Genomic DNA, 27,078 nt, shown 5'->3' with positions numbered 1-27,078 from the left:
GTAAGAGCAACCTGCTTGCTTAGAGTGCTTAATAAGGGTTGCTGTCTTGAGGAAACACTGGTGAGATAAGACTCAGTCACTGAGCTCTAGAATGGACTCTGTGAAAGCAGGTGAGTACCGATGCCGTTTGTCTCACCCATATTTTAAAAAATCAGTATGTCAAAGGGCTTATCCTTTTTGTTTAAAAAAAAAAAAAAGTGGTTTTGTTTTCTTTTACCCCTGAGGGTAACTGTGTGTGAAAACAATGAGGAGTCCGGTGGCACCTTAAAAGACTAACGGACTCCTCCTTGTTTTTGTGGATACAGACTAGCACAGCTACCCCTCTGATACTGTGTGAGCTATCTTGAGGTAAAAGCACAGTGGAAGTAAGGCACTTCAGTGTTACCACAAAATGAGATCATAGAGGTCAATCCCAGGCAGGAGGATAGGGTTGAACTTGGTGAGCTGATCTCTCAGTAAAACCAGAATGCCTTGTCTTCACTGTGTTTTTACCTCACACACATTTTTTGGCAGTAAAAACAAACTCTAAGACCAGTTGGGGATAACAAAACCTTTTTTCTAAATGGTGTGTTATACTACCACAGTGCCATATCTCTTACGTTAACGAAAAGTGTTAATCACCTGCGAGGAGAATGCACTATGCTGACGTTAGCATGCCCCATACCTGCCACTGGACTATTCAGAGTAAGGCCCCTGTGTCCTATGCAGTTATGGGGCCATGCAAATTGGTTCATAGTGTGTCTTTTTTTTTTTTCCCCCTAAAAAGTCGGCAGTTTCCTGTTTGTGCTGCGTAACTCCACCATTTTGCTGTTGCTGCTTCTATGATTTTGCCTACTTCTGCAAAGCTCCTAAAGTCAGATTGGAGATGAGGTGCTGTACATCAGGGTGGGCAGGCATTGTCCTAAAATATTTTCAAGAAGCACAGGGAAGACACGGGTGCCTCCCGAGGTTCATAGGAGATTGGGGCTGGGGCTGTTGGTAACCTGCATGGTGAGGGTTGGAGGAGGGGGAAGCAGCGGACCAAGGGGGCTAATGAAGGCAAAGAGGGATGCTTGGAAAATAAGTTACAAAGACCACATGAGTTGTAACTTAAAAATTTGTTTTGTGCATACAACCAAGTTTTAATAGTATGGCTGATGGTTATCAAGCAAGTCAAAATTTTAATTCCCCCCCCCCCCCCAGTCCCTCTTACCCTTACTGGGTATGACTACACCATAGTCTACACAGCAATGTTTGGCCTGTGCCAGCTGACTTAGACTTTGGGGCTGTTTCATTGCTGTGTAGACTTCCGGGAGTAAGCTGGGAACCCGGGCTCTGGGACTCTCCGAAGTGGGAGGGTCCCAGAGGCCAAGCTTCAGCCCAAGCCCGCAAGTCTATAAAGAAATGAAACAGCACCACACCCCAAGCCCTGCAAGCCCAAGTCAGTTGCTGTGTAGACCCACTGACACCTGGATTCCCAGTTAAAATTTCTCCTTGCTTTCCATGTACATCCCTGTGCACATAAACCCCTTTCTATGGGCTTCTGTTGGATGGATACCTTCTCCAGCAAGCAGCACTAGTACATCAGCTCCCTTTCACAGGTCTCTCTTTCTCCCTTCTTTCGTCTACTCCTGCTTTAAAATAATAAATACAGAGTTCCTACCAAGAAATTTAGATTTGATGTGCTACATAAGACATGGGGTTTTGATTCAAGGCCTTGTCTAGAATAGGGAAGAAGTCTTCTCTTTATTTTCCTCCAATTCAGTTGTTACGGTGGAAGCTCAGAATTATGAACACCTCTGGTATGGAAGTTGTTCGTAACTGAACAGAATGTTATGGTTGTTCTTTAAAAAGCTTACAATTGAACATTGGCTTCATGCAGCTTTAAAACTACTATGAAGAAAAATGCTGCTTTTAACCATCCTAATTTAAATGAAACAAGCACAAACAGTTTTGTCACTTTTTTTAACTTTCCCTTTATTTTTTAGTAGTTTAGGTTTAACATAGTACTGTACTGTATTTGCGTTGTTGTTTTGTTTGGATTTTTGTTGTTTGTCTCTACTGCTGCCTGATTGCATATTTCCAGTTCCGAATGAGGTGTGTGGATGACTGGTCAGTTCGTAACTCTGAGGTTCTACTGTTGTTCTAGTTGAGCTTAACTAGTAAAAACTCCACTAATACGTTGCTCTACAGCCAAAATGCTTCTGAAATAAATGTAGTCAAACGTCACTGAGAACGAAAATGATGCTTAAAATTGTTGATTGGCTCTAGTTTTCAAGATATGTTATTGGGTCAGTATATATGACCCTTGACTTGGGAATGGCGGAGGATAAGTGAGTTCTAAAGGGAAGGGATCTCAATTTAAACCAGAAATGACTAAAATACATCTTTGACTGTATCTATGAATAAATCTATGACTGGGTTTGGACAGTACTTGCTTTTTAGGCAAAACAATGAATGATGCAATCTGAAGCTGGTATTGCGTCATACATGATATGAATTGCATCATGTTATTCCTAGAAGTCATGGATGATGCAATCATAACGAAGCTTACGTCACTCTGCTGAACAAATTGCCCTATATCAGCTCTAGAAATCATACAGTGTCGTGCTCTCTTATTTGTCGGTGTTTGATTTTGCAAAGGGACACATTTCTGTTTAGCCAAAGTGAGCAGAGATGCCTCGTACTTGTGTGAACAGTGCAGATAACTTCTGCTATGTTTGTGGTGAAGTGACTTTTGCATCACAAAAGCACAGTATAACCACTATGGTTAAGAAAGCTTATCACCTTTATTTTGGCTGCAAAATTGGAGATCAGGACAAGAGGTGGGCCCCACACATATGCTGCAACATTTGTGCAACAAATCTTCGCCAGTGGTTGAACAGGAAAAGGAAATCTATGCCTTTTGCAGTGCCAATGATTTGGAGAGAGCCAACAAATCATACCCGCAATTGTTACTTCTGCATGGTGCCTCCAGTTGGGAAAGGTGTGTCAAAGAAGAAAAAGTGGACTGTGCATTATCCAAACATTCCATCAGCTATACGCCCAGTACCCCATGGAAAAGGACTGCCGGTTCCTGATGCACTAGAATCATTCTCACTTGAGTCAGAGGAGGAAGAGGTTGAAACTTCTGGTCTTGAACCATCAATGTCACAGGACCCACATTTTCTGCCATCCTCCTCCTCTGAACCACACCTCATAACACAAGGTGAACTGAATGACCTTGTCAGGGATTTGGAACTACCCAAGAGTAAGGCAGAGCTGTTGGGCTCCAGACTACAGCAGTGGAATCTCGTGGCAGGTGATGTTAGGGTTTCCATGTTCCGTGACCGTCAAAAGGATCTTGTCCCATTCTTCATGGAAGGTGATCTTGTAGCCCTCAACATCGTTCACAATCCAGATGAGTGGAGACGGTTCATTGATTCATCGAAGACTAGTCTTAAAGCTGTTTTACTGCATAATGGCAATGTTTTGCCATCAATTCCAGTTGGTCATGCAGTCCATATGAAGGAAACCTATGACAACATGAAACAACTTTTGAGGTGCATAAACTATGACCAACTTCAGTGGCAGCTTTGTGGCGATTTGAAGGTTGTTGCTCTCTTGCTTAGTCTACAGACTGGATACACAAAGTACTGCTGTTTTCTCTGCGAATGGGATAGTCGTGCAAGAGATTCCCATTACATCAAGAAAGATTGGCCACTCCGACAGTCATTGGAGCCTGGGAGAAAAAGTGTTCAGCATCCACCACTTGTTGAATCAAGGAAGATTTTTATCATCACCCTTACACATCAAGCTGGGTCTGATGAAGAATTTTGTCAAGGCCATTGACAAAACACAAGCAGCTTTCAAGTACCTCCGTGGAAAATTTCCAAGGTTAAGTGAAGCTAAGATAAAGGAAGGTGTCTTTGTTGGTCCTCAGATTCGTGAACTTTTTCGAGATGATGCATTTGACCATGCACTGCGTGGCAAGGAAAAGATGGCATGGAAAGCCTTCCAGTTAGTGGCAATAAATTTTCTCGGAAACAACAAGGCAGACAACTACAGGTTGTTGGTGTCAAGTATCAGAGGGGTAGCCATGTTAGTCTGAATCTGTAAAAAGCAACGGAGCGTCCTGTGGCACCTTTGAGACTAACAGAAGTATTGGGAGCATAAGCTTTCGTGGGTAAGAACCTCACTTCTTCAGATGCAGTTGTTGGTGGAAAACCTCCTCAAGGCATACAAAAGCCTTGGTTGCATCATGTCACTAAAGATACATTTTTTGCACTCTCATCTAGATTTTTTTCCCACCGAACTGCGGAGCAGAGAGCGACGAGCACAGCGAACGATTTCACTAGGACATTGCAACAATGGAGAAACACTATCAGGGCAAATGGAGCCCATCAATGCTTGCAGACTATTGCTGGACAGTGACAAGAGATGCTCCATTTAATGAATACGAGACAAGCCAAGAAGCGCCGAGTAGACACTGAATAGGACTAAACTATGTACATAATAGTTTTTTGCCTTTTGTTTCATAATAAATTTTATTTATATAACCCTTTTGCTGATTTTTAAAGTGTTACATAAACAGGACAGGTGAAATATCACGTAAAGCAACCATAAACACATGAAAAGACCTAGGTTTACAATTTATGATTAAAACTCTATCTACTCAATATATATAGACATAAAATGTAAAAACTTAAATATCTTAGAAACAGTAGCCAATCAGTTGTTTTAATTGTCATATTTGAATTCAGCACATCAAAATACATAATAAATAGCACATGTTATCTCTGAAGCAGACGACTTCTCAAATTGTAGACCAGTGATATCAGTGAAGACACAGTTTAATACATTCAGCTTGATTTATAGCAAGGTGAGTTATCACTTTGGCAAGACCCCAGGCTACAACTCAGTCTGTTTAAATTGAGCTAAAGGGCTGTCTACATTGAGAATCCCACCGAATAACAATTGAGCAAAGTTAGCTCAATCAAGAGAACTTGATTGAAAAAGCACCTGTTTTCCTTGTCTAGCCAAGGTCTCAGAGAGCAAATTGACATCCTACAAAAGAAGCCTGTGTTTGTCTCCTGTGAAATAGTCCAGATACTGCTGATCATTTGGTAGAGGTATGAGACAATAGGAGATGTGAAGGGTAAAATTTGGCTCCATAGGAATCTCCTAAAGATCATGATAATGGCTGCCAAAGCTTGGAGTTAGAATATTCTCAAGTCTGGCAAATAGGTCTTTGGAAAGATTGTCCCCATCTGAATCTTGGGGACTGAAATACATAAGAGCCAAATTGGGTCAACCTGATGGTTCATGTAGCCCAGGATCCTGTCTCTGAGAGTGGCCAGTGCCGGATGCTTCAGAAGGAATGAACAGAACAGAGCAATTTCAAGTCTTAGGGACACTTGGAGAATGGGGTCATGTCTTAGGTCCATGAATGGCTATTAGCTATCTGCTGTGAATTTACCTAGTTCTTTTTTAAACCCAGTTATTGTTTTGGCCTTCACAACATCCCCTGGCAGTGAGTTCCCCAGGTTGACTGTGTTGTGTAAAGAAGTACTTCCTTTTGTTTGTTTTAAACCTGCTGTCTATTAGTTTCATCTGGTGACCCCTTATTCTTGTATTATGTGACGGGATAAATAACACTTCACTATTTCCTTTCTCCATACCGTTCATGATTTTTAAAATCATAGACCTCTGTCATTCCCTACCATTTAGTCTCTCTTCTAAGCTGAACAGCCCTTTTTTTCCTCTCTCTGCTCACATGGAAACTGTTTCATAACTCTGATCATTTTTGTTACCCTTCTCTGCATCTTTTCCAATTCTAATATTTTTTTTTTAGATGAGACAACCAGAACTGCACACAGTATTCGAGGTGTGGTTACAATGGGTTTATATAGTGGTATTATATTTTCTGTTATCTATCCCTTTCCTAATGGCTCCTGGCATTGTTAGCTTTTTTTTACTGCCACTGTACTGTGAATAGATACTTCCATGATGACTCCGAAATCTTTCTTTAGTGGTAACAGATAATTTAGATCCCATCATTTTGTATGTATAGTTGGGTTTATTTTTTCCAGTGTGCATTACTTTGCACTTACCAACATTGAATTTTATCTGCCATTTTGTCACTGGGTCACCCACTTGCAACTCTTTGCAGTCAGCTATCTTGAGTAATTTTGTATCCTCTGCAAATTTTGCCACCTCATTATTCACCTCTTTTTTCCAGATCACTTACGAATATGTTGAACAGCACTGGTCCCAGTACAGATTCTTTGGGGACCCTGTTATTTATATCTTTCCATTGTGAAAATTGAACATTTATTTCTAGTGGGTTTTTTCTTTTTCTTTTTAACTATCATTGCAACCAGTTTGCCTGGTAATTAAATTAGGCTATCTGGCCTATAAATGCCAGGATCACCTCTGGAGTCTTTTTATTTAATTTTTTTTTAGATTAGGGTTACATTAGCTATCCTCCAATCATCTGGTACAGAGGCTGATCTAAGCTGTAAGTTACGTACCACAGTTAGTAGTTCTGCAGTTTCATATCTGAGTTCCTTCAGAACTCTTCGATGGATACCATCTGATTCTAGTGACTTATTTTTGTTAAACAGTTTGTTCCAAAACCACCTCTGTCTAGGACAGTTTCTCTGATTTGTCATTTAAACAGAATGGCTCAGGTGTGGGGATCTTCTTCTGCATTGAAGGCTGATGCAAAGAATTCTTTTAGCTTCTCTGCAATGGCCTTGTCTTCCTTGAATGTTTTTAGTACATTGATTGTCCAGTAGCCCCACTCACTCCTTGGCAGGCTTCCTGCTTCTGATATATTTAAAAATAAAAATTGCTGTTAATTTTTGTGCCCTTAGTTCTTCAAATTATTTTTGGCTTGCCTTATTGTACTTTTATATGGGAGCAGAAAGCTCCATTTCACTGGGAGGAACAACACTGTGGCTCATAATTTCCTTTAAGTAAATCTTTTTCCTTGCCAGACGGCTGTCACTCATAGCCACATAGCTGCCTGGAAAGAGACTAAAATGGACTCTTTCCAAAGCCTAATGTTCAAGAGGTACCACATTTTTTAGATAATCAAAAGATAGTTCCATTATTACCTAACACTTCCTTGCTTACCAAGGAATTCTTTAATGTGCCCTGTATTCTGTCACATTCTGTTTTGGAGAAAAGGCCATTTCCCTTATTCTGTACTTCAAATGAGCCTTGCATCCATTCAGTGATATATTAGTCATTATACACCTGTCAATCTCAATAGAAAATTTAAGACAGTTGATCAACTCTCTTGCTTTTCTGCTTTTTTTAGTAATGTTGTTCAGCTTCTCAGGACTAGACAAGTATGTGATACAAATCTCACTGAAATGCAGATTTCCAGTCTTGCACAGGATAACTGTAGTCATATTTTTCCAAAAATAAATGTTAGGTGTAAAATATATGGACAGCATTTACTTAGAAATAAATCTCTTTAGGATTCTGAGAAGAGACTTTTCTTTTGAGTGATGTGTCAGAGTGTTTAGCTCTGCTTATTTCCTTTGAACCAAAAATCTTTTCATGTAGTTTTCAGACTTCAGGACACTTTTGGAATCATCTGATAGTCTTTTTGCCTGCAAATATGACTATTTATAACCAGATTGCACAGAAATCTACAGTGCAATTTGGCAGGGACAGAATGAATCCAACAAGAAATCTAACAAAAAAAACAAACCCGCCCAATAAAAAACTCCTTCAAGAAGTCAGACTGTTTTGTTTAGAGAAGTTAATCCTTCTTCTAAACATACCATCATAAATCATCTCCCAGTGCCTGATAGGTTTTCATTGCCAAGTTTGTTGTTCTGCTAGAACTTCCTATTTAAAATCAAAATGGAAAAGGTTTTAAAACAGCAGTTCACTAAAATGTAAATTATTAAATCTCCTGGTAGTTAAAATGGTTTCTAAACTATACACATTAAGCTCCAAGATCCGGTTTGACATTTTGCAACACACTAAAGTATTTTGACAGCTAAACTTCCCAAATGATTTCAGCTTTCCCCCTCCTTTTAAAATAGCCTTTCTTATAAATGTTAGTCTTCAAAGATCTAACATGGGGTTTTTGAAGGATCTAAAGGGAATTAAGCACCCAACTTCATTAGGTTCCTTTGAAAATCCCAGCTCTACACATGTAGGAAAGACAACTGTAACTTTTTCACAAATATAAGTAGCATTCAAGGACTTCTGTGTAGGTCTCTGTTTTAATTGGTCATTACTTTTATTTAACAGCTTTCATTTTCAGAGAATACTTTTTTTTCTGTGCCTTGGATATCACCACTATAAATGAAGGGTATGTCCCTGCGTGTGTCAGTAAGATAGAGGGCAGCCAATCTGAATAGAGGATATTTTAATCTGACACTCCCTCTTCCACAGGCTCTCACTGCAGGCTCCAGTCTGTTCTTGCCTTTTTAAAGAGTCAAATCTTCAAACTCTATGAGAGCAGGAGCACTGAATTTGTAGAAATCTACTTCTAGCCTTTCTGACAGCAATTCTATTCACTGTAAGCAGACAGCTCTGAGATCCACCACAGTAAGTCACCATTGGAAACAGTGTGTTTGTCTCACTGAAGGCATCACCCTTTCCTGAAACCCCACAGGGACCCTGACACCAGTGACTAAGATGGCAACATTTAACTTGTTGAGGCATAGGAGTCCTCAGATATACCTCTTATGAAAGAGTCTGTTCTTCTCTTAGCACTTAGCAATGTTGTAGCCTGTAGGTGTATGTGGCCTTCCTGCACTGAGATGCCTACATCAAATTCCATAAGAGAAGCGAAGACTTCCTCTGTAAAGAACATCACCATCTTCCAAAGTGTTCCTGGGAAAATTTCTCTTGGTTCCAACTTCCATCTAGAAGTTGGTTTAAAATAGGCTGTGCCATTTCAGATGCTGACATCAACCTACCAAGAACCTCTGGAAAACCATAATCTGGAACCAAATATCCACGAGCTCTGGCTATTCAGTCCTAAAGTAAATGCTTCAATGAGTGTATCCCTTTATGATCCCAGGGGGCAGTCAGCATCACGGAGCTGGATGGCTTTTGGAGCTCTATACAATGGCATATGGCTGCTATCTGGTGGCTAATGAAGATCTGTCTTTTGGATTCACCAAGACAGTCTGCAGAAGCCTAGCTAAATGCATGTTGGCTATTAGCAGTTTCACTTATTTTAATATTGTCACAGCACTGAGAGGCCCTTTAGGGCTTAATGCATTCAAATTGGGTGAGTGGGGGGGGGGAATAACTTCTATCCCAGAATACAGGAAGAGCTGGCACATGAGATTGATCGTCTGGTGTATACCAGTGCTAGAAGTCTAAATAATAAGATGGGTGAATTTAGAGTGCCTTGTATTAAATGAGGCTATTGATATAATAGGCATAACAGAAACTTGGTGGAATGAGGATAACACAATAATACCAGGGTACAAAATATATCGGAAGGACAGAACAGGTTGTGCTGGTGGGGGAGTGGCACTATATGTGAAAGAGTAGAATCAAATGAAAGTAAAAATCCTTAAATGAACCAAACTGTACCGTAGAATCTCTATGGATAGTAATTCCATGCTTTAATAAGCATATAGCAGTAGGGATATATTACCGACGACCTGACCAAGATGATGATAGTGACTGTGAGATTCTCAGGGAGATTAGACAGGCTATTAAAATAAAAAATTCAATAATAATAATAATGGGGGATTTCAACTATCCCCATATTGACTAGATACATGTCACCTCAGGACAGGATGCAGAGATAAAGTTTCTTGATACCTTAAATGATTGCTTCTTGGAGCAGCTAGTCCTGGAACCCACAAGAGGAGAGACAATTCTTGATTTAGTCCTAAGTGGAGCACAGGATGTGGTCCAAGAGGTGAATATAGCTGTAACTCTTGGTAATGGAGACCATAATATAAATATCCCTGTGGCGGGGAAAACACCACAGCAGCCCAACACTGTAGCATTTAATTCTAGAAAGGGGAGCTACACACAAATGAGGAGGTTAGTGAAACAGAAATTAAAAGGTACAGCGCCAAAAGTGAAATCCCTGCCAGCTGCATGGAAACTTTTAAAAGACACCATAATAGGGGCTCAAATTAAATGTATACCCAAATTAAAAAACATAGTAAGAGAACCAAAAAAGTGGCACCGTGGCTAAACAACGAAGTAAAAAAAGCAGCAAGAGGCAAAAAGGCATTCTTTAAAAAGTGAAAGTTAAATCCTAGTGAGGAAAATAGAAAGGAGCATAAACTCTGGCAAATGAAGTGTAGAAATATAATTAGGAAGGTCAAAGAGTTTGAAGAACAGCTAGCCAAAGACTAAAAAAGTAATAGCAATTTTTTTTTAAGTATATCAGAAGCAGGAAGCCTGCTAAACAACCATTGGGGCCACTGGATGATCAAGGTGCTAAAGGGTCAGCAACGTGTCCATGGTAAAAATTTTGAGGTCTGTAGTAATTTTTTAAAAAATTGAATAACATAAGCCCTCAAATATCTGTCACTAAGTATGGTAATTTTGTCAAGTGTCCATCACGCAACATGGTGGTGTCAACGATAAAGCCATTGCGGAGAAACTAAATGAATCCTTTCCGTCGGTCTTCATGGCTGAGGATGTGAGGGAGATTCCCAAACCCGAGCCATTCTATTTAGGTGACAAATCTGAGGAACTATCCCAGATTGAGGAGTCATTAGAGGACAAATTGATAAACTAAACAGTAATAAGTCACCAGAACCAGATGGTATTCACCCAAGAGTTCTGAAGGAATTCAAATGTGAAATTGCAGAACTATTAAATGTAGTCTGTAACATTTAAATCTGCTTCTGTACCAAATGACTGGAGGATAGCTAATGTGACGCCAATTTTTAAAAAGTTCCAAAGGTGATCCTGGCAATTAGAGGCCAGTAAACCTGACTTCAGTACTGGGCAAACTGGTTGAAACTATAGTTAAGAACAAAATTGTCAGACACATAGATGAACATAATTTTTTGGGGAAGAATCAGCATGGTTTTTGTAAAGGGAAATCATGCCTCACCAATCTGCTAGAATTTTTTGAGGAGGTCAATAAGCATGTGGACAAGGGGGATCCAGTGGATATAGTGTACTTAAATTTTCAGAAAGCCTTTGACAAGGGTCCCTCACCAAAGGCTCTTATGCAAAGTAAGTGGTCGTGAGATAACAGGGAAGGTCCTCTCATGGATTGGTAACTGGTTAAAAGCTAGGAAACAAAGGGTAGGAATAAATGGTCAGTTTTCAGAATGGAGAGAGGTAAACAGTGGTGTCCCTCTGGAGTCTGTACTGGGACCAGTCCTATTCAATATATTCAAATGATCTGAAAAAAGGAGTAAACAGTGAGGTGGCAAAATTTGCAGATGATACAAAACTACTAAAGATAGTTAAGTCTCAGGCAGACTACAAAGAGCTACGAAAGGATCTCTCAAAACTGGGTGACTGGGCAACAAAATGACAGATGAAATACCATGTTGATAAATGCAAAGTAATGAATATTGGAAAACATAATCCCAAATGTATATACAAAATGATGGGGTCTAAATTAGCTGTAAGAAAGAGATCTTGGAGTCCTCATGGATAGTTCTGTGAAAACATCCACTCAATGTGCAGCGGCAGTCCAAAAAGCGAACAGAATGTTGTGAATTATTAAGAAAAGGATAATAAGGCTGAAAATATCATATTGCCTCTATATAAATCCATGGTATGCCCACATCTTGAATACGGTGTGCAGATGTGGTCACCCCAACTCAAAAAAAGTTATATTGGAATTGGAAAAGGTTCAGAAAAGGGCAACAAAAATGATTAGCGGTATGGAATGGCTTCAGTATGAGGAGAGATTAATAAGACCGGGACTTTTCAGCTTGGAAAAGAGACGACTAAGGAGGGATATGATTGAGGTCTATAAAATCATGACAGGTGTGGAGAAAGTAAATAAAGAAGTGTTATTTACTCCTCCTCATAACACAAGAACTAGGGGCTACCAAATGAAATTAATAAGCAGCAGGTTTAAAACAAACAAAAGGAAGTATTTCTTTACAACACATAGTCAACCAGTGGAACTCTTTGCCAGAGGATGTTGTGAAGGCCAAGACTATAACAGGATTCAAAAAAGAACTAGATAATTCATGGAGAATAGGTCCATCAATGGCTATTAGCCAGGATGGGCAGGGATGGTGTCCCTAGCCTCTGTTTGTCAGAAGCTGGGAATGAGCGACAAGGAATGGATCACTTGATGATTACCTGTTCATTCCTTCTGGGGCACCTGGCATCGGCCACTCTCAGAAGACAGGATACTGGGCTAGATGGACCTTTGGTCTGACCCAATATGACCGTTCTTATGTATATTTATTAAAAATCCTTGATATCTATTTGGGGGTGACACCATATGACTAGTGAATAGTTACTGTCATACCTATATTTAAGAAAAGGGGAAAAGAGCGATCCAGGCATTTAGATCTGTTAGTCCGACCTCAATAGTGTGCAAGGCTTTAGAACAAATTGTGTGAAAGAATAATTAAATTAATGAAGGCAAACGGAAAAGGGGGTGTAATGCAACAGTGGGTTTACCAAAGGTTGATCATGCCAGACTAACCTGATTTCCTTCTTTAAGGAGATAACTGGTTTTTCCAGATAAGGGAAATTCAGTTGATCCAATATATTTGAACTTCAGTAAAGCATTTTACATGGAATTGCATGGGAAATTTTAGTTAAATTTTAGGTGATGGGGATTAGCACAAGATTTATGAGGTGCGTAAGGACCTGGCTAAAGGGAAATGACAACGGGTTATGCTGATAGGTGAATTGTCAGACGGTGGTTGCCAATGGAATTCCTCAAGGACTGGTCTTGGGACCAATCTTATTTATTTTTTTATAAATTAGCATGGCACAAAAAGTTGGAATGTGCTAATGAAATTTGCTGATGATACAAAGTTGGGAGGCATCATTAAGGTCATTCAAGTTTTCCTGAATAATATTCCACTCACCCTCTGTATTGAGTAACAAAAATGGGAAGAAATTCAGTAGTCAAAGTAAAAGGTCATGCACTTAGGGTCTGATGATAAGAATTTCTAATATAAGCTGGGAGCTCCTCATTTGAAAGCAACTGAGGAGGAGAGTGTCCTGGGTGTCTTGGTCGATCACAGGATGACTATGAATCACCAGGGTGATGTGGCTGGAAAAAAGGCAAATGTGATATGTCAGATGATGCATTTCCAGTAGAGAGAGAGAGAGAGAGAAGTATTAATGCCATTGTTTAAGGCATTGGTAAGACTTCATTTGGAATATTGTGTACAATTCTGGTCACCCATGTTCAAGAAAGATTAATTGAAACTGGAACAGGTGCAGAGAAGAGCTACTAGGATGACCAGGGAAATGGAGAAGAAACTGGAAGAGATTTGCTTGTTTAGCCTGGCAAAACAAAGGCTGAGAAGGGGATATGATTGCTCTTTATAAATACATTGGGAGGGGGTGGGCATGCATGGGAAGAAGGTAAACACTGGAGAGGTGAATAGCTGTTTAAGCTAAAGAATAGTGCTGGTACAAGAACAAATGGGTGTAAACTACACCTCTACCTCGATATAACGCTGTCCTTGGGAGCCAAAAAAATCTTACCGCGTTATAGGTGAAACCGCGTTATATCGAACTTGCTTTGATCCACCGGAGCGCACAGCCCCGCCTCCCCAGAGCACTGCTTTACCGCGTTATATCCGAATTCGTGATATATCGGGGTAGAGGTGTAGCTATGAACAAATTCAGTCTGGAAATTAGAAGAAAGTTTCTAACCATCAGAGGAGTGAGGTTCTGGAACAGCCTCCCAATAGAAGTTGTGGGGACAAATTAGTTTTGAGAGAGCTGGACAAATGTATGAGTGCAATGATAAGGCTGCTTATAATGATGGGGTGCAGGGCTCAGCAGCCCCAGGGTCCCTTGTGGTTTATATCTTATGTTCCTAAAATCACATGCTTCAGCTGATAACCTATAGGGGTCAGGAAGGGATTTCCCTCCCTTCTTCTCTTCCCTCTCCCCCTCCCCCCATGTATTTTTTTTAAATCTCCTTCCCCTGAAGAATCAGTGAAGGCCCCAGTTGGGGATAAGCACCAGCCCAGCCCAATCAGTGTCCCAAGGTGGTACCAACCATTCTCTCTCTGAGGTTGACTGGTTCTTGCCTGTATGCTCAGTGTCTGACTGATTGCCATATGTAGGGTCAGAAAGTAACTTCCCCCAGGTCAGATTGGCAGTGACAATGGGATTTTTTTCACCTTCCTCTGTACTGTAGGGTGCAGGTCACTTGCTGAGATCATCAAGCTATATTTCATTTAATCAATTTCCTGCCATTGCAGGGGCCATGGGCACTGGTGCACCTTGGTCCTTCCTGTTCTCTGCCTGTGGCACATGATAATCTCATCTCCTGTGGGCTGTAATATTTTGGTCTAATTTTGATTGATGGGTTTAATGTGCATGTGTAGGTGACCTGTGATATACAGGTCAGACTGGATGATCTGGTGATCCCTTCTGGGCATAAACTGACTCATGGATCAGGATCCCATTGTGATAGATGCTGTACAATAGAACAAAAAATGCTCCCTATCCCATAGAGTTTACATTCAAAATATAAGACGAGACAACAGTTGGTATAGATGGAAAACAACTAGGAGACAATGAGACATTATTAGTCAGCATTGGTCATAGGATACTAGTGGCCTTAGCACTCTGAAGTTTTTTGTAGGCATCACGGAGAAGGAGAGTTTTAAGGAGGGATTTAAGGAAGGATGATAACACTTCGTAGTTGCTTATGGGGAGCTCCTCCCAAGTGCAAGGGGCCACAGAGAAAGAATGAAGGTGCTTGTTTGAAAATGTAACAAGGTAAGTGTTTTAAAATTTAAAATGTATAGAAATCTGCTCAGCAGAGATACCACTAGATTTGTTTGTTGCCATTTTTGGGAGGTGAGGAGAGCGGGGGAGAATAATAAAACTAAGGTTGAAATTTTCAAAAACGCTGAATTCCTTTAGTCACCTAACTTCCATGGGCTTTCAGTGGTAGTTGAGAGCCTGACTCCTTTTTAGGTGCTTCTGAAATCTCAACAAGACACTTATAACCACCACAACCCTCTAAAACACAAACTGTGTTAATCCAGTGGTTATTACTTCAGGGAAGGCCTGAGAAGAACAGATGGACCTTGAACTATGCCTCAAAAATCAATGGACTTGGGCTTTGTAGCACCAGTGTGGTGAAATGAATTGAAAAGTAAGAGGCCATCCACTGAGCACACTGCTGTCAGCATTCAATATTCAGTCATTTTTCCAATACTAGTTGTCTCTCTCTGGAGCCAACATGGGCAGCCTCAAAAAATGGTTACACTGTGGTTGACAGGGCTCCGGGTGAAGTTCTTGGGAGCTGGGGGTCCTTGACTGTAGCTGACTCCCTCCTGCCAGAAAACATTAGATAGCAAAGCAAACCTATCTTTGGGTCACAATGTGAGGCCCATGTGCCTGCATGTTTCTTCCCATATAACATCAGTTACATAATCTGAGAACTTTCCCCAGAATACTCAAGGGGTATAATCAATGAAGTGACAGTGTACTGTCTTTTCAGATGAAAGTATCTCACAAGGTGTCTTAATAACAAATTATAAATGAAAATAATGAAACCAGCATGTGTACAACCAAGTAATCTCTTCATGGTAGGGACTTCCTTTAATTTGTCTGTAAAGCACTGTTTATTTGGGGAGTTATATAAACCTTACTACTCTTGTATATTTGATACCTATCTACTACCATGTTGTATACAACAGAAATGGAGAAAATATTTATATACCATATACTGACTTTCTTTTCACCTTTGTTCATAGTGGTTTATATCTTTTTTGATCTTATTAATATACCCTGATCTGTTTTGTCAACCTTATCTTTGTCAACATATCAGGTCTTTGTGCGTGTACAGTTCCTAGCATAATGGGGCCATGATTTTGATTAGGCACTCTGGATGCTACAATATTATACATCTTTAATGTATAATAGAACAGAATGCAGTCCACCAGTGAGATTCAGTAATAGAAAATAATTTTTAAACAATTTCTTAATATTTTTTGTTTTATACGACGATGATACAGAAGATTGTCAGAAATAAGATAAATAGCAGAGCATCCAACTGCATAAGATTGCCTACAGTTACTCTGCTGTATTAATGTGATTTCCTAGAAGCTTTTCATACACTTAGACCATCTCTATTAATTTTGAGGACAATGCCATTTCAAGGTATTTTTAAAAGCATCACAGATGTTCTTAAGATAATAGTGTTTACAGTTTATTCAACTTGGACATAAAATTTACTATTATGAGTAATCCTGAGGCTACTCATGATATTAAGTACTATGCCTGGTGGTAAGTATTTGCAGGTTTGCACCTGGAGTTGGTTGTTAATGGAAAAAAATTAAGATTGGGTTTATGTGGAGAACTAAATGGAAAGTACTTAATAAAAACAGGTTACAGTTTGAGAAGAGTGGCATAATCAGTGTGAACAGTAGTGATCCAAAATTCAAACATTTTGTAAGGAATTTTATTGTTTTCGATAAAACTTCAGATAATGTGTTATTTTTAAACCAAAGGGAGCCATTCTCGGCCTTCTGGCTAAGAGGTGAAAACATTATCTAGTATCTGAATTCAGTAACTACAGTTTCTTCTTCAAGCAATCATCCCTATTGTATTCCACTGAGGGTTATGCACATACACCCGCCCAGAGCTTTTTAAAAGTAGTAGTGTCCCTTGGTCTGTGCATGCACCCTTGTTTCACCTCATGGTATTGACTGAGGTGGTAAAGGGCGGGGTGGACCGACAGCACATTCAGTTCCTTTTCACCGCCGCACGGTCGGTGCTTCTGCTGTTCTCTCTGGTGACGCACCATCCCTTGTGATGCACTTCCCAAACTTAGCAAAAAAGACTGTTTTATTATTGCACTTAGCCTTTTATTGTTTTTGTAATAGTTTTTAGTGATAGCAGTAGTTTTCTTAGGATTTAAGAACTTTGAGGCTGCTGCTTCAGCAGTTTCTTGACAGCCCCCTTCCTTCTCTCCAACTTCCCCTTCTCCCCCCCCCCCCCCAGCACCAATCCTGAGTACACGATTATGCTGAAGATGAGGTTCAAGATTTGTGCTTCTTGCCTTTGCTCATTGTTGATCAGTGATGAGCACCAGTGCTGCCTTTACTGTTTGGGGGAAGCCCATGCCATGTCCAGGTGCAGTATCTGCCTTTCCTTCCCTGCCCGTATCTTGGAAGACCAAGTTCTCTGCCTCAAGAAGCACCTCATAGAGGTTGCCATGAGGACACAGTTGGACCCAGGCCGGAGACCCTCTCTCCCCTTTCCCTCTACCTCCCACCCCCGGTATGTCGGCCTGAGCAATCAAGGAGTTCACCTCCTACCACGGGGCTCCAATCTGGTTCCACTGGTACCAGCACTACAGAGCCTGTGCCGGGGCCGAACTGTGAGGCAAGGAAGCATGTGCATAAGCATGGCAATAAATCTTCCTCAAGGCCTAAGAAAGATGCCGCATTACCACAAGTTCCAGTCACAGAGAAGCAGCATGATCCAAGGTCCAAAAGCACAAGAAGTCACATCAGAAGCCGGACCCATCGGTCTGAGTTCTGGAGCAGCATACCTCCTCTGCATTGGTTCCATCGAAGTACTGGGAGGAGTCAGTTCCGAGACAGCCCTCCACTCCCATTCCAGCTCTGGTTCTGTCTGTGGAACGTGTGCCGTTGACTTGGCTTGAATCCACTCCCAGCCTTCATGAACTGATTGCCCTGGGTGAGGTGAGGTCTCCTGCCAATTCCAGGAACTGTTGTGGAGGGTGTCGGCTGCTCTACATATTCTGTTGGGGTAGGTGCAGGACAGTCAACGTCAGTTGCTGGACATTCTGCATGCATCGGTACCAGCCAGGGTGGCACCACCAATCAACGATGCCATTCTCCATCCAGCCCACACTGTCTGGCATACCTCAACCACAGGCACTCCCACCCCGAAGGGGTCTGAGTTTTTCTTCTTACCCCCCACAAAATTTTTTGGTTATCCAAGCTGCTTCAGAGTGAGACAGGCAGCAGCACCTGCATTCCACTCCAGCTGACAAGGTGAGAGGTTAGACCTTCTAGATTGCAAGGTCGTTTCCTCATTCGGCCTTCAGTTCCACATCTCTAAGTACCTGGCACTGCTGCCTAAATATGACTTTTTGAATTATTTCCAGCTACTGGCTCTGCAAAAAGAGTTGGGGAAATGGGGGCCTGATGGTGGACCCACCTTTCACCACATTACATAAAGACAAGGTTTTCCCATGCTTACATTCCAAGTTTTTTCTAAAGGTCATCTCCTGGTTTCACCTCAACCAACCCATATGCTTTATTGCCTTCTTTCTGAAGCGGCACTCCTCAGCAGAGGAATGATGCTTTCACTTCCTTGATGTCCATAGAGCCCTGGTCTTCTACCTGCAGAGGATAAAGCTGTTCATCTTCTGCTATGTATCTGGTGGATTTGTGGTGGAGAAGGAACTGAGGGCACGGTTGGTCCGCCCCACCCTTTATCACCTCAGTTGATATCATGAGGCGAAACAAGGGTGCATGTGCAGACCAACGGACATTACTACTTTTATAAAGCTTTTGCTTTGGGCACATGGTGTATGCGCATATTCCTTGGTGGAATACAGATAGGGACCACACATATCACAGAACCTCCAGTTACAGGTAACCTCCTCTTTCTATTAGAGCACACAAGCTGATGAACAAAATTCTAGTTGTTTGACTTTAAGAAGATTAAATTTGAACGATTGCATACATCAGAATGCTGAAACACAGTTATAAATGTTTATAAATGTACTCAGAATTCAATAGTTTGACCCTTTCTAATCTTTGTCTACAGGGCTCTTCTAGTTTTATTTAGATTTTTGCAGTGATGAGAGCTGTATAAGACCTTAAGTACAGATTTAGGTGTTCTCCTTAAGTATTAAACTGCCTCTCATAGTGTTGCTGCTCTGTTTTGTTTTTGTAGGCTGTGAGGATATTATTGCTGAGAGCATCTCACTAGACACTTTAATTGCCATTCTCAAGTGGAGTTCTCAGCCATATGGCTCCAAGTGGGTACACCGCCAAGCATTGCATTTCCTCTGTGAGGAGTTTACCCAGGTCATGACTTCAGATGTCTTTTATGAACTGAGCAAGGACCACCTGCTGACTGCTATCCAGTCTGACTATTTACAGGTAAATCTTTAATTTCTTATCATTCAAAAAGTAGCTAATTTATGTTTTGAAGCTGTAATATACATTTAGCAGAAGCATTCAGAGTGAATAAAATCTTAAGTCTTCCTAAATGGGAATAATAGATATTAATATTCTTGTGCATCTTTGTGTGCAGAATAAAGCTTTTTCTCTTTCACTCACATATACACAAAAACCACAGTAAGGAACTGATTAAGGAAAGTACTTTGTTTTCTTGACTTTCAACCCAACCTAAAATGGCTGTATAAACTATTGCTTGAAAGCCTAAGAGTAGTCTAGAAACTGCTGCGAATTATTTTAAGTGAAACAGTTCTAGGTTAAATTTTTGCCTTGCCTGTTTAGGTTTTTATGGAAATTGCAGTGTCTCATTTTTGCTGCTTTGATGTATAATGTATGTGAAAGCGTTATTTTGGTTTGTGTTTAAACATACGGCTTATTTTTTACCTTAGAAATATTAATAATGATTACACTGATTTTTCCATGAGGATGTATACTGTTTGCTCTTACACGTTTCTTGAAGGGGCAGAAGTGTTGAAACTTTAATATATGGCCTTTCTCTAAAATGTTCATTACTAATTTAAATTAAATGTTAACAAAAACTAACAAAAAACTTGATTTGAAGAGTCTTAATAAAAGTCTCTCCTTTCACTCTTCAACTCCTGTGATGTAGCCATTTCACTAATTTTCCATTTATCAGGTTCTGTGTAGCCTGGAAAACTATGAACTTCTAATGAACTATGAACTTCTTTCAACAAGTGGAAAAAATTATCATGGGTGGCATAAGCCCACATCTCTTTCCTTTCCAAATCCTTGCCGGGGTCTTGGCCCCACTCAGTCCCCCCCGCCCACTGATCTCTCCTGCGGGGGCAGGAGGCAGAAGCTTGGTCCTGCCAGCAGCCAAGCTTCCCCCTCCCCCGCTTCTTCCCCCAGCGTGGTGCTTTCCTGCCCCTCCCTGCCGTTGATCAGCTGATCGCCCTTGCAAGGGGGAGAGCAGAGCCACAGCGTGCTCACTGCTCTGGGGAGGAGGCAGAGAAGAGGTGGGGACGGGGCCCTGGGGAAAGGGGTGGGGACGGGGCATATCTCCTCCAGCCCCCTGCTGTGAGCACCCCAGCCTGCTGACCTGACCCATGAACCCCCCCACACACACACCCAGCCCTCTGCCCTGACCCCTGCACTCCCCCCCCCACAGCCTTCTGCCCTGACACCTGCACCCTCCACACATACCCCCCCCACATTCCCACCCCCACCCTGAGCACCAAACGGGAGCTCCTGCACCCCCCCGCCACATTCCCACCTATACCTCCGGTCTGGGGTCCTGGCTGCTGGCCCCTTGCCAGCCGGGGTCCCGCAGGCCCCGCTCAGCTCGCTGCCGAACGAGGTGAATGGAACCCCAGGCCAGCAGCGGGCTGAGTCAGCTGGCAGCGTAAGATCAGCATTTTAATTTAATTTTAAATTAAGCTTCTTAACCCTTTGAAAACCTTGTTTACTTTACATACAATAGTTTAGTTATATAATATAGATTATATAATATAGAGTGCCAATGCCCGAGATGATAAAGTCACAGAGCTCAGCAATAAGTTGTGCTGTGTCATCATCAGGGATACTGTTCCTGACAGCTTGTATTCCATCTGTATGTGGGATGTTTGTGTAGAGAGCCTCTACATCCATGGTGGCTAGGATGATGTTTTCTGGGAGGTCACCAATGCATTGTAGTTTTCTCAGGAAATCTGTGGTGTCACGGAGATAGCTGGGAGTGCTGGTGGCATAGGGTCTGAGTAGGGAGTCCACATATCCAGACAGTCCTTCAGTGAGAGTGCCAATGCCCGAGATGATGGGGCGTCCAGGATTTCCAGGAAATCCTGGACTTTATCCTCACGCACAATTATTTCAAATTTGGTGACAATATATACCTCCAGACCAGTGGCACCGCTGTAGGCACCCGCATGGCCCCACAATATGCCAACATTTTTATGGCTGACCTGGAACAACACTTCCTCAGCTCTCGTCCACTCATGCCCCTTCTCTACCTACGCTATATTGATGACATCTTCATCATCTGGACCCAGGGGAAGGAGACCCTGGAAGAATTCCACCATGCTTTCAACAGCTTCCACCCCACCATCAACCTCAGCCTGGACCAATCTACACAGGAGGTCCACTTCCTGGACACCACTGTACAAATAAGCGATGGCCACATTAACACCACCCTATACCGAAAACCCACCGACGGCTACGCCTACCTTCATGCCTCCAGCTTCCACCCCGGTCACACCACACGATCCATCGTCTACAGCCAAGCACTGAGGTACAACCGCATCTGCTCCAACCCCTCAGACAGAGACCAACACCTACAAGATCTTCACCAAGCATTCTCAAAACTACGATACCCACACAAGGAAATAAAGAAACAAATCAACAGAGCCAGACGTGTACCCAGAAGCCTCCTGCTACAAGACAGGCCCAGAAGAGAAACCAACAGAACTCCACTGGCCATCACCTACAGTCCTCAGCTTAAACCTCTCCAACGCATCATCAGTGATCTACAACCCATCCTGGACAATGATCCCTCACTTTCACAGACCTTGGGAGGCAGGCCAGGCCTCGCCCACAGACAACCTGCCAACCTTAAGCATATTCTCACCAGCAACCACACACCGCACCATAACAACTCTAACTCAGGAACCAACCCATGCAACAAACCTCGATGCCAACTCTGCCCACATATCTACACCAGCAACACCATCACTGGACCTAACCAGATCAGCTACAACATCACTGGCTCATTCACCTGCACGTCCACCAATGTTATATATGCCATCATATGCCAGCAATGCCCCTCTGCTATGTACATTGGCCAAACTGGACAGTCACTACGCAAGAGGCTAAATGGACACAAGTCAGATATCAGGAATGGCAATATACAAAAACCTGTAGGAGAACACTTCAACCTCCCTGGCCACACAATAGCAGATGTAAAGGTAGCCATCTTACAGCAAAAAAACTTCAGGACCAGACTCCAAAGAGAAACTGCTGAGCTCCAGTTCATTTGCAAATTTGACACCATCAGATCAGGATTAAACAAAGACTGTGAATGGCTATCCAACTACAGAAACAGTTTCTCCTCCCTTGGTGTTCACACCTCAACTGCTAGCAGAGCACCTCACCCTCCCTGATTGAACTAACCTCGTTATCTCCACACTGATACATACCTGCCTCTGGAGATCTCCATTACTTGCATCTGAAGAAGTGAGGTTCTTACCCACAAAAGCTTATGCTCCCAGTACTTCTGTTAGTCTCAAAGGTGCCACAGGACCCTCTGTTGCTTTTTAGGATTTAAGTGGTTCCAAGTAGTAACAGACAGAACAAAGTAAGTCACCAACCAAAATAAAATAAAATGTGCAAATCTATGCCTAATCAAACTGAATACAGATAATCTCACCCTCAGAGATGCTTCAGTAAGTTTTTTCTCAGACTGGACACCTTCCAGGCCTGGGCACAATTCTTTCCCCTGGTACAGCTCGTGTTACAGCTCAGGTGATAGCTAGGGGATTCTTCATGATGGCTTCTCTCTCCCCTTTGTTCTCTTCCACCCCTTTATATATCTTTTGTATAAGACGGGAACCCTTTGTCCCTCTGGGTTTCCACCCCCCTCACTGGAAAAGCACCAGGTTAAAGATGGATTCCAGTTCAGGTGACATGATCACATGTCACTGCAAGACTTGGGATAGCTCAGTGGTTTGAGCATTGGCCTGCTAAACCCAGGGTTGTGAGTTCAATCCTTGAGGGGGCCACTTGGGGATCTGGGACATATACAGGAAGACTCACAGGTAAACACAGCCATCTGCAGACAATGGGAGTCATCAAGATTCCAAACCATCATTAATGGCCCATACTTTACATAATTACAATAGGCCCTCAGTTATATTTTATATTTCTAGTTTTAGATACAAGAGTGGTACATTTATACAAATCGGATGATCACACTCAGTAGATTGTAAGCTTTGCAATGATACCTTACAAGAGACCTGTTGCATGAAGTATATCCCAGTTATGTTATATTCACTTTTTACCATATTTTTCTAAAACTATCCCAGTTACATTATATTCACTTATTATCATGTTTTTATAAAACCATATAGACTGCACAACGTCACAGAGACAACAGGCCAAAGGAACCCAGTTCCCATCTGGAGTATGGCAAAATCCGCACCAACGGACTCAAACAGGCCACAGTAAAACCAGCTCCCAGTAGGCATGGGGCAAGGTGTCTCTTATCTGGGAGTGGACCACTTCAGAAAAAGAAGCTTGAGTTAATCTGAGAACTGTATGCAGTAGAACTCACTCATTGCTCCAGAGACAAATTGATTCTTTCCCCAAAGTAAATTAAAATAAACCAACATGATTAAGATCTTTGTTACCATCAAATGATGCAGGTTGCAATAGTCCATTTCTTGCTCATTGGAATGGTAGCACCAGTTCCATGGAGAGACAAATATTTTGGTAAGGTCATACAATTCTTTGTGGTACAAAATAAAACAATGGCATGCAGCCCATTTAAGATCTCAGGTCTTAGCTCTACAAGGAGATATACATTCCAAATGGAAATACTGAAATCTATCATTACAGAATTATCTTCCCAGAGTTTCAGAATATGAAAACAAACTCCTGGAATCTAGTGAATATATGATTGGGGAGAGTCACTCAAAGAAGGGAAGCTGAGAGAGAGGAACTGTGGTCACTTGTTCTAAAATGGTGATAAATGTTCTACTAGCATCTTAAAGGAAATTCACAAATTATGTCTCTGTATATATCACTTGAGGTTTAGATATTGGCATTACAAGAAAGAGACGTATGAGCCAAGTCGACTGAAGCAAAGGACATTGTAGTGTTTTTACCTGATTCCCCAACCATGGGGCTCAAGGCCAATACTTCTTGGAAAGACAAGTCCGTGATTGCAGGCATATTTCACTGTAAGAAACCCATTCCTAAAATCATTGTCACATAAGATTCCTGAGTATCACCAATCTTAACAAATCTCTCACAATATTAAGAGTACTGTCATGATCTTGATCTGTGTAATACAAATTCTAATACAAACTGAAGCTGAAAGTTGGTTTTATGTCCCTTCCTCTTCTCACTAAAACTATCTTGCCTATTCACCACCTTCTTTCCCAGGGGGCTTTAGAGCTTGCCATGTTTCAGTGAAAACCTGGTATATGTTATATCAAACATGGTGGTTCCATGTACTAGCCAGGCTTCCATCCCCACTTCCTCCTGTAATAAGTGGTGATATTGTCCTTCTGCATGAATCCAAACATCCCAGGGAAGTAAAATTCATGTTAGATGTGAACAGAGCTTACAGGGGTTAAAACTCCTCTCACTACCATGCACACTCTGTGAAAACAGCAGCCATTTAACGGGCAAAGAGATTACATGCTTTATGATGAGACCTCCCACCCACACTTTCTGAAACACTACATAGTTGACATCTTTAGTCTTCCTGATGCAACGTTTTGTAGAAAAGATGTTACAGAACAGGATGCCCCAGTAACCCACAAGTTCATCTTCAATCCTGTGTGGATAAATTGAATCCTCCCTCCCTTCTGCTTTCTGCATCCCACTATGAAGACTGACAGAAAGGGAACTGAGAGAGGTAAAATTCTATTGTGAATTTTCATTCTAGGACTGTCCTTTAGAAGACTGGTATATGCCCAGGGTATTTTCTTGCTATTAAGTACACCTCTACCCTGATAGAACGTGACCCGATATAACACGAATTCGGATATAACACAGTAAAGGAGTGGGAAGCCCCGGGCCCTTTAAAGCGCCACCCGAGCTCCGCTGCTTTACCGCATTATATCCGAATTCGTGTGGAGCCCCGGGCCCTTTAAATCACTGCCCGAGCCTGGCTGCTGGAGCCCCGGGGCTCTGGCAGCCAGGCTCGGGCAGTGATTTAAAGGGCCAGAGGCTTTGGCCGCTGCAGGGAGCCTCAGCCCCTTTAAATCCCCGCCCGAGCCCCGCTGCCGGAGCTCTGGCGGTGATTTAAAGGGCCCGGGGCTCCCCACAGCACCTGGAGCACCGAGCCCTTTAAATCACCACTGCAGAAGTCGGTCCAGTCCAGCACAGCGTACCGTCCCGAAACCCGATATAACGCGGTCTCACCTGTAAGGCAGTGAGATTTTTTGGCTCCCGAGGACCGCGTTATATCGGGGTAGAGGTGAACTTTGAAAGGGAAGAATGTGTTCCTCCAGGAAATCCCTAAATTTCATGTCACTTTATATTATTTTTTATTACAAATATTTGCACTGTAAAAATGATAAACAAAAGAAATAGTATTTGTCAATTCATCTCATTCGTGTTAGAGTACTTGTAAGTATAACTTACAAATGTAGAATTTTTTTTGTTACCTTGTTTTGGTTTTGAGTGCAGTTATGTAAAACTTAGGAGCCTACAAGTCCACTCAGTCCTACTCCTTGTTTAGCCAATCGCTAAGACAATCAAGTTTGTTTACATTTATGGGAAATACTGCTGCCTGCTTCTTATTTACAGTGTCACCTGAAAGTGAGAACAGGCATTCGCATGGCACTTTTGTAGCCAGCGTTGCAAGGTATTTACGTGCCAGATATGCAAAACATTTGTATGCCCCTTCATGCTTCAGCCACCATTCCAAAGGACATGCTTCCATGTTGATAATGTTCGTTAAAAAAATAGTGTGTTAATTAAATTTGTAACTGAACTCTTTGGGGGAGAATTGTACGTCCCCTGCTCTGTTTTACCCACATTCTGCCGTATATTTCATGTTATAGCAGTTTCGGATGATGACCCAGCACATGTTTGATTTACGAACACTGTCACTGCAGATTTGACAAAATTCAAAGAAGGTACCAATGTGAGCTTTTTAAAAATAGCACTCGACCTAAGGTTTAAGAATCTGAAGTGCCGTCCAAAATCTGAGAGGGACGAGCTGTAGAGCATGCTTTCAGAAGTTTTAAAAGAGCAACACTCTGATGCGGAAACTACAGAACCCGAACCACCAAAAAAAAAAATCAACCTTCTGCTGGTGGCATCTGACTCAGATGATTAAAATGAACATGCATCGGTCCACCCTGTTTCGGATTGTTATCGAGCAGAAACCCATCATCAGCATAGATGCATATCCTCTGAAATGGTGGTTGAAGCATGAAGGGACATATTAATCTTTAGCGCATCTGAATGCTTGTTCTCACTTTCAGGTGACCTTGTAAACAAGAAGCGGGCACCATTATCTCCTGCAAATGTAACCAAACTTGTTTGTCTTAGCGATTTGACTAAAGAAGTAGGACTGAGTGGACTTGTAGGCTCTAAAGTTTTACACTGTTTTATTTTTGAGTGCGGTTATGTAACAAAAACAAATCTACATTTGTAAGTTCCACTTTCACGATAAAGATTGCACTACAGTAATTGTATGAGGTGAATTGAAAAATGATTGTTTATCTTTATTACAGTGCAAATATTTGTAATAAAAAATATAAAGTGAGCCATATACACTTTGTATTGTGTTGTAATTGAAATCAATATATTTGAAAATGTAGAAAAACATCCAAAAATGTTTATAATTAATTTAAATTGATATTCTGTTACTGTTTAATCGCAGTTTTAATCGCACTGGTAATCACAATTTTTGTAATTGAGTTAATTTGTTTTGAGTTAATCACTTGGGTTAACTGCGATTAACAGCCCTACTGGACACAGAAACTTTTAACATTAGATATCTTTCTCCCCTTCTCCCCCTCAGTGTATTGTGATAATGGAAATCTTTAGAACTTACGTTTTAAAA

General features: G+C 41.6%; 1 protein-coding gene across 4 annotated transcripts in view; it reads left to right on the top strand.

Moving 5' to 3' along the window:
* BTBD7 (BTB domain containing 7) overlaps window positions 1-27,078 on the top strand; it is a 119,522-nt gene that overhangs the window by 70,620 nt on the left and 21,824 nt on the right. For all 4 annotated transcript variants that reach the window (XM_054026386.1, XM_054026384.1, XM_054026387.1 and 1 more), the window contains one exon: window positions 19,036-19,244. In XM_054026386.1, the coding sequence (XP_053882361.1) occupies window positions 19,036-19,244 (209 nt within the window). The remainder of the gene's footprint in view (window positions 1-19,035; window positions 19,245-27,078) is intronic.

This window comes from Malaclemys terrapin, chromosome 4 (assembly GCF_027887155.1).
Source record: "Malaclemys terrapin pileata isolate rMalTer1 chromosome 4, rMalTer1.hap1, whole genome shotgun sequence".
Lineage (NCBI taxonomy): Eukaryota > Metazoa > Chordata > Testudines > Emydidae > Malaclemys > Malaclemys terrapin.
This window is presented reverse-complemented; position numbering and strand designations above follow the sequence as displayed.